The sequence below is a fragment of the Trichechus manatus genome, unplaced genomic scaffold (genome assembly GCF_000243295.1).
Source record: "Trichechus manatus latirostris isolate Lorelei unplaced genomic scaffold, TriManLat1.0 scaffold00235, whole genome shotgun sequence".
In the NCBI taxonomy this organism is placed as follows: Eukaryota; Metazoa; Chordata; class Mammalia; order Sirenia; family Trichechidae; genus Trichechus; species Trichechus manatus.
In genome coordinates, this window is record NW_004444171.1 from 538,410 (window position 1) to 547,828 (window position 9,419).

Consider the following 9,419-nt stretch of genomic DNA (forward strand, 5'->3'; position numbering starts at 1 on the left):
TTCTTTTTTATGACTTCGCACATTATAATTAAACATTTTGATAGTGAGAACATTAACAAAGACTTAGAAGCAAAGAAAGAATGAGAATTTCAGCAAACTACTGATGTTCAAACTTGGGGGGCTTTGTTTAGGCTGCAGTAATTACTGCTGTTGGATTTTAGGGGGAAGTTTGGAGGCAGAGCAGTTGTTCGTATTTGAATTAAGTGTATAAAACATCACATAAAGCCATTTCTATTTTTTTTTAATCCATTGTTTGAACTCATATCAGAAATCTTTCTGACTTATTTCTTCATATTCTTGCCCTTAAAACAGAGTAAAATGCAGATGTGACACTTACATTGATTGAGAAACTTATATTTGATGTTGTTGATCAAGAATCACAGGGATCCTCAGATTTTATTGAAGATCATCAAAGATGTACCTCTGGCACACGCTAAGATGGTGCTTCTCAAAGTGTGGTCCTCAGCATCAGCATCCCATAGGAACTTGTTATCAAACCAAAGCCTCAGGCCTTATCCCAAGCCTACTGAATCAGAAACTCTGGTGCTGAGACCAGCAATCAGAGTTGCAGCAGTCCTCCAGCTGACTGTTCTGTACACTCAACTTTGGAAACCACAGCTCTGAGAGGTGTGGAAGTTATATTGGGTTTATGTTATTTCATGCATTTTGTTTGTGCTGTCTCTTCTAAAAGCGGCATGAAGAATAAGACTGGTTCTTTGAAGATCCCATTTAATTATGCTTTTCCTTAGCTGTCCTCTCATTGACTCTGATTAATGATGACCTCATGTTCAACAGAACAAAACATGGCCCGGCCCTGCACCATCCGCACAATCACCAGCCTGTTCTAGCCCATCATTGCAACTATTGTGCCAGTCTGTCTCACCAGTTGTCTCCCATGCTCACGTCGGCCCTCTACTTCACCAAACATGATGTCTCCTCTAGGGATTGATCCCTTCTGATGACATGCTCAAAGCAAGCGAGTTGGGCAGTGTTGTTTTGTAATCCAAAAGGTTTTCACTGGCTAATTTTTGGAAGTAGATTGCCAGTCCTTTCTTCCTAGTCTGCCTTAGCCTGGAAGCTCCACTGATATCTGTCCACCACTGGTGACCCTGTTGATAATTGAAATACCAGTGGCATAGCTTCCAGCATCACAGCAACATGCAAGCCACCAGAGTACCACAAACTGACAGGCAGGTGGTGGTGTGATTACTTAGAACTAATTAAATAAAATCATTTCAGATTTGGCCTATGTACACGGCTGTAAAGTGGAATTGTCTGTTAAAGAAAATCACACATTGCTGTCACTCATAAAAATTTTAAGAACATTGGTTTCATTCCAGAAACGTTGGGAGTACTTCATATTACTGAAATTATAACTTTCTCACTATCCTTCATGGAATAGAGTGGGGAAAAAAACATGCATTATAATGCTAACTACCTAAGTACATACATCATATATTTATTCACGCACATAACTTTTTTTTTTTTTTTGTATTTCAGGTCCAAACTGCTTTGCAGAAACTGCTGTCATCCCAGCTGGAAGGGAAGTGAAGACTGATGACTGCACAATTTGTCACTGCACTTACGAGGAAGGCACGTGGCGAATTGAACGGCAAGCCATGTGCACAAGGCATGAGTGCAAGCAAATGTAGACCATTTACAATATAAAAACTGACGTTTTTCTAGGATATTTTACTGACGTGAACATTCTAGATGACCCTGGGAAATATAAATCAAAAGGAGAAGACTTTTGATGAGGAATAATGGAAAATTGTTGGTACTTTTGCTTTTCTTGGTAACAATTATTGCAAGAGATGAAAGGAATATATTTCAAAACATCAACAAGAACTTTGGGCATAAAATCGCTCTCTAAATAAATGTGCTATTTTCACAGTAAGTACACTAAAGTACACTATTATATATTAAATGTATTTCTATAATCCCTTCATTAGAGAGCTTATACAAATGTTTTCTAAAGATAAAGATTAAAAATGCTGTGTGGCCAACCGTCCTCACTGTGTACTGCATATCTTTTTCAGTTCTGATTTCATCACATGGGAATGTTTGCGGTTGATTACCTTCCTTCACATCCTCACATGGAATAATGAACCCACTAATAGATCATAAGGCAATGGGACTTTCTACTGAAACCTAGTCCAAATTCTATTTAATTACAGACGTATCTAATTTGTATCACTAAAAGACCTAGCCTAAAACACAAAAATATAATATTTCCTTCTTATAATAACTTACTGCTTTTATCAGCCTCATTCTCAGTCATTCGGGACATGCAGGCACAAGGATTACTAAAAGACACTTTCTTCATTTCATCCAAAACTCTTATATTGTGGGACATAGATAAATGATGATATATATATTTCATTTTCACTTATATTGACTTTCTCTTCAAAGCATAACTTTAATTCATCCCCGAAACTGAGGAATAGGATGGGCTATAAAGTTTGCATTACTATCCCATAAGGCTGAAGCATGCAATAAAATAGGGGGAAAGTCTCTGGAGGAGAGTTAAGAGCGATGGAACTCCTGAACCAGCTTATACCTGATATCTAAATGTGGGCCAGATATCCCCAGCTCTCAGTTCAGTGGACTTGTACTTCTCATCAGAGTGAATCAGTAAAAATCCTGAAAAATATCCTGTATTAGTCCTCCTTCAAGAGAAGAGTGAGCAAGCAGTTCCTCTGTCCTACTCTAAAAAAACAAACAAAAAGCTGAAGGCAAAGTGTATTCCACATCTGGCCTATAGTTATGTATAATTCGTAACCAACTTCATTTCTCTTCACTGGATGTGGAATGAAAAAGAAGCTACTGTAAAGTCCTGCTGAAACAATCAATGTATGTTAGCTAATCTACTTTTACCACATCAACACTTAGCACACTGATGAAAGAGCTACTAGAGTTTTAACAGGTGTTGGGTAAAAACACAAAACTAGAATCACTATATGAAGTCTTAAAGATTTTTTTTTCTCCATGCATTAATTTATTGCAAAAATTTGACATAAGCACCTATTAAGTAGAAGGTATTGGTATTATTGAAAGTAATGAACTGTGGTTTCTTGCCTTCATGGACTTTTAGTCTCTGGTATAACATGAATAAGAAATTAGAATGTACTGTGTTAGGAGCAACTAGAGGTGAGCAAAGGGTTCTGTGGAGATAGAGAAGGGAGATTAATAATCCAGCTAGGTAGGTGAGGAAGGCTTCCTAACAAGAGCACAGAGAATTTAAAAAAAAAAAATGAATTAGCATAATTAAAAATGTAATAATATTCAATTAAAATCGGTACGTAGCCAATCATTGAAGAGTTGAACCACTGTGGATTTTAATGAATATAAAGCCACCACTGACTGAATTCTCAAGAAATTTATATTAGTTCATAGTTGTCCATTTTGATCTTGTTCATAAAGAACATCTTAGGGTAAATGGGCTTCATTCATATAGATATTCATGGAAATACTCAGGGGGATTATTAGCTAATTGTTCTCAGGTGTGATAAACTTTTCCAAAATTTAACTTTTAGCATTAAAGACTGTTGGACATAGGCCATTATTCAAGGGTAAATTTTTATGAGACAAGATTATATAAAGATATAGTTTGGCCAACAAACGGCCCTAGACCCTATTGGTAAGTGGGCCATTAGCTCTATCTAACAGCATCTAACAGCAGACAAGTAGTCTCTTCTCTCCCCACTAGACATGGATGCAACCAGAGAGACTCAATGAGGCCTAAATTCTCCCCTTTCCGTTGGTGATGTGAGCTCTTACAATAATTGCAAAGGTATCTTAAATGTGCAAATTCAAGGAACCTAGTATTTGATGGTGGTTGTTAGCTGCCATTGTGTCAGCTCTCTATTTATGGACACCCATGCACAATGGATTGGAACATTACCCAGTCCTGCGCCATCCCCACGATAGGTTGGGGATCAGACCTTTGTAATGTACAGGGCTTCCACTGACTGATTTTCAGAAGTACTCCTAGTTCATCTTAGTCTGGAAGGCAGTAGTGATTCAGTGACAGAATTCTCACCTCCCATGCAGGACACCACTCTTGTGTTGGTGGAGGCTTTCATGTTGCTATGATGCTGAATGGGTTTCAGCTGAGTTTTGAGACTAAGCCTGGCTAGGAAGTAAGGCTTGGTGATCTACTTCTGAAAATCTGCCAGTGAAAACCCTATGGATCACAATGGTCCATCTACAACCAATCACAGGGATGGCACAGGACTGGGCAGCATTTTGTTTCATTGTGCATGGGGTCACGATGAGTTGGGGGTCACTCAATGGCAGCTAGTAACAACAAGTATTTGATTGTATATAAAGTGAATGAACACAATCTCTCTCTGGAAAATTGACTGGCTTTCACTTGGTCTCAAATAGTGTGACCCTCACTTGTCCCATCCACACTCCCTAAAAACTGGAGCCCAGTGTCTGTTGTTAGACTAAAATAACTCCTCTCTCTCTGATTCAAACCCACTAATCCTTCTCCCCACATAGAAAAAATACATAAACCAAATATAGGGCATAGCTTGGATTAATGACACTGCACATATTTCTTAATGTATAATGAGATTATTTGCATTTTTTGTCCAAGGGAAACTTATACTATTCTTAGGTTCTTTTTTATCTTGAATTTAATTTAGAATTTCACGTCTATATAGCTACTTTAGGATTAAATTTATTTTCCTCTTCTCCCTTGCCAAAGAACCCTTTGCTGAGGTTATTAACAATGAAACCATTCTATTTATTAATCATAATAACCTCAATAACTGTATTATAAAATAGGAAAGCAGGAGTCCAAGCAATCTGATTCCAAAAATAGTATGACTTGAACATAGTACTGAACAAGGGGCCTCAGTTTCAAATGGAGAAGGTTTTGGAAAGCCATAGTTCTTAAAATTCAAGTAGGCATGCCCCCTAACTACATAGTAATTTTTGTAAAATTATTTATTAAAGCTTAAAAATAAAACTTTGCTGAAAATGTATTACATTAATTTGTAACAAATTATTCAACCTACTTTTAGATCTGAAAATATGAAGCTACTTATGTAAGCTATAAGTGGGTTAGGAAATTATCAAATCTGATGTTTTAGGCCTGGTGGTGCAATGGTTAAGAACTTGGCTGCTAACCAAAAGGTCGGCAGTTCAAATATACCAGCTGCTCCTTTGAAACCCTACGGGGCAGTTCTACTCTGTCCTAGAGGGTCACTATGAGTCAGAATCATCTTGTTGGCAACGGGGTATTTTTTTTCGTTTGATGTTTTAGGAGATTTTTAAGATAAGAGTCATCCTTTCAGTCACAAGATCGTTCCATGCTGGGTGGATTAATAAGTACTCTTATTTACAGTTCACAAAAATCTTGAGTAATTTCAAAAAGTTGTATTTCATTCACAAACACTAGCTGCATCCCACCAGCGTACAAATAGGTACAAATAGGGAGGCGAGATTAACCTTGACATCAAGGAGTTCCTATACCTTGAGACAAATTTACATTTGATTATTTTGCATTTAATCTTTGGATATATTCAATTTCATCATCTCTTTTGTGTAGTAAAACATGCTAAGAAAGGTATTCTAATCATTTTTGTTTTATCTTCAGCACCGTGAATATGGTTAAGAAATACTCCTTTCTCACCTCAAAATAAATGCTCCATGTATACAATGTTTAAAAAAAAATCCTGAAAATTTCAGAGAATTCTAATGTTCCTATTTTGTTTTTGTTTTTCTTTTAAGCAGTGAAATGCATTACTTAATGTATACATTATTTCAAACATGCAAAATATACACTGTTTCAAACAATCATTATTAGAAACTCCATCTACTATTTTAAACATAGACTAAGCATACAGAAAACAAGATTATAGACATCACCTAGATTTAACAAATATTAACGATTTACCACATTAGCTTCAATAGGCAAGAGATCAAGTCTACCTTTTATTGATTTTTAAAAAACCATGTTTTTCCCTAATGCAATGTAATAAGGAAAAGTTGTCTAGATGTTATCTCCTCTGCATAAGAGAGAAGTACCAGATATAAAAATAGGCACCATTGGTTAATAGCATATGTGCTTCTTTGGCCAATATAATTTGCAGCCTTATGTTACTGCTAGATTTCTTGCCTACTCTTTTTTCTTACCAGTAGCATCTTAGTGGCTGATGCCATCAATAGCTTTCCTGAATAGATTCAGAAAAACGCAATTAACTTATTCTGAAATAAATATATTTTTCATATTTCAGCCACCACTTCCAATGCTCGGGTTCTCATTATTTCATGGTACTGATGAAAGAGCCTACTTACCCCACCTCCTCACTTCAAACCAACCACCTTATTCTACTGGTTTTAGTTTTCTAAATACAGACCTACTTTTCTATTTCATTCTCTACTTTGAGGTTCCCAGTTGCATACAGAGTAACAGCCAGTCTCCTCAGTATGGCCAGCTGGCATCTTCACACTTAGGCCTCCATCCACAAATCCACATCATGATCCCCATCTCCCACTCACTATTGTGAACTTAGGTTCTGGGCACCCCACCATGTTCTGAACATGGCTTCTATTCTCCCAACTCCCTTCCAAAGAATGTCCTTTATGAACCACTTTTCAATATCCAACTCAACTGTAATTGCTTGTCAGAAGGTTGATTTAATCCTACTTGGATAAATTGTCACTATGTCTCTATCATATTACGTATAATATCTTATTTTAGCATGTATAGGGTATAAATCATATCCTACTTAGCATTATAGTTAATATTATGTCTATTCTACTATGTACAGATATTTTAAATCTGGTTATGGGACATTCAATCCTCAAAATATAACCTGGTACCTTGTGTGTTAAAGGCTTTTTGAGATGTATTCAAACTGTTAATTCAGAGTTATTTACTATCCTTGTGTATGGCCAACATATATCTTACAGACAGATTGAAAGTTTCCATTACTTTATGTCTACCCTATTGTCTTTTGGTTTCTCAATTAACTTGCAAATCTCAAGTGTCCGGGACAGAGCAACCTGGGATGTACCAGATACCCTACCTTTGCATAGTTTTAGGATGAACTCTGAGAACCACTGGCCATTTCAGATTCAAGTCAGGAAGCAAATTGCTTTTGCTGTAAAGTTGCTGATGCTGAAAATAATTTCTTATATTGAGAAGACATTGGTATTTACTGATGATGTAACAAATCAAGTTTACAGTTTCACTATTTATTTACTTATTTCCAACTTTTGGAATATAAATCTCTTATCTTAGACTTTGTGTTGTGTTTTTGAGTATTTCTGCATATTTTAATCTTCCTATATAACGTAATTAAACACCGCAATAAGTACCTAATGAATTGAGATAATAAACCATTGAACTGAATAGGCTGTGCAGAAACTTAACAGTTTCCATAGTCAGCTTGAAATGTGTTAAAAACTGATGGTTGTCTAAATTTCACCATAGTGTCAAATTTCACTCAGAATTTTGCAGAGCACCTGGTGTTTTAGCATTTGGACAAAAAGGTGGAAATTAAGTTCAAATGCTTAGCTTTTAAATAAAACCCACTGCATATTAAGTGACAGTGACCATCATGCTGAGAAGTGTTGATACAAAGTTTCAATTTAAGAAAACTTAAAAATGAAAATACCCTCTAAATGCTTGGCAAATGGCAGCTAATGGATCAAGAAAAGTATGCTGTTTAACTCCTTCCTGTTATATTCAGAGAGGTACATAAATCATCTTACTTATATATTATAGGGACATAGAACTATCAAAAATAATCAAGGGACATACCTGATGTCATTTTAGTACATTATTGATAACAGTCTGATGACTAAAAACAATTCTAAATATTGTCACCTTGGTTTTAAAATCAATGTTCAAGAGATACAACATTTTTCAATTTTTAAATATTCAATAATATTTAATGATTAAACCCACTGCCATTGAGCTGACTCTGATTCATAGCGACCCAGTAGGACAGAGTAGAACTGCCCCATAAGGTTTCCACGGCTGTAACCTTTACAGAAGCAGACTGCCACGTCTTTCTCCCATGGAGCGGCTGGTAGGTTCAAACTGCTGACCTTTTGATTAACAGCTGAGTGCTTAACCACTACTCCACCAGGGATCCTTATTTAATGATTAATATTTACTATTTTCTAAATTACTGGATTTCAAATTTTAGGCCAAACTGTTTTCAAATATACTTTATGGCAATATTCATCTTCCCATTTACTTTATATATTATCCTTACATTATCAAAGGTATACTATTTTTTGTATTTTATTTCATGGATTATTTTCTTCCTAAAGTTGCAGTTCTTACAATTAAAATGAAAAAATCAAAAGTACCTAATAAATAATGCATTTCTATGGAACTATTTAAATGTATATATAACCAAGTAGTATATTTCAAAATTTAAAAACATCCACTCTTAGGCAATCAATTAATGTATATTATAAGCAAAGCATTGTGCTAGATGCTTTTAATTATTATGTCATTTAATCTCACAATTTCCCTCAGTGGTGAGTATACTATTCTCGTTTTGGCGGAAACATAGGCCCAGGAAGTTCAGAAATGCCCTCAAAATTCAGTCCAGGAAGTGATGGCATTGAGTTAAGAACCCAAATCTGTTTTACACCAGAATCGTCTTTCATCTAATTTCTTCCATTCATCAACACTGTATGGGCACGTATGCTTTCCCTCATTGTATAAATGAGGACATTAACACATAATAGGTGACTTGTCAAAGTTCCAGTGATGGCAGTGAGGCCAAGTGTGTCTGGTTCCAAAGCCCAGAATTTCCCACTGCACAGCAAGGGGCATAGTCAGGATTAGAATGCACTACCTGCATTCAAATATTCTTCCAGATGAGCAGCTGCATCCTCATTTAACCCACTCTACGGATATTTATTGTGCACATCCTATGTATCAAATAGAGTTTAGGCCTGGGTGTTAAGTAATATATGGTCTTTGGGCCCATGGAGGTATCGATCTAGTAAACATACAGAGGTTCTTGAACCAATAAAAAAAAGTAATGGCATCACGTGTCATTCTGAACTTCGGCATTAAATTCATTAACTTACACCAGTATCTCCATTTATACATTTGCAACAAATTTTGCTACCTCCTCCTGTACAGTAGCTACTGACAATTAATGAAGTTAATATTGTATGGACCAATGATGTTTTTAAGAAAAATAAGTGCTTATCTGGGTAGTTATACTCTGCAATACACTCTGCATACTTTTTTTTTATTTAATCATCACAAACTTAACATAATTTCATTATAAAGGTAATTTGCCAAATAATATAAGTCTATAATTTTCCAGCACATGGTCATTCTCTAAACAAACACTACCCCTATCAAGATATAACCATGCTGATGGCAGCAGTGTGAGGAGTGAGAGCATGGCCCCTCACAGGCCTGCAGT

At 35.9% G+C, this 9,419-nt stretch overlaps 1 protein-coding gene across 1 annotated transcript in view; it reads left to right on the plus strand.

Annotated features, from left to right (window-relative positions):
• VWC2 (von Willebrand factor C domain containing 2) overlaps nucleotides 1-2,011 on the plus strand; it is a 214,625-nt gene extending 212,614 nt beyond the window's left edge. Inside the window, exon 3 of the mRNA XM_004389143.1 lies at nucleotides 1,501-2,011. Within this exon, the coding sequence (XP_004389200.1) occupies nucleotides 1,501-1,652 (152 nt within the window). The 3' untranslated portion in view covers nucleotides 1,653-2,011. The remainder of the gene's footprint in view (nucleotides 1-1,500) is intronic.
• The last annotated feature ends 7,408 nt before the right edge of the window (nucleotides 2,012-9,419 follow it).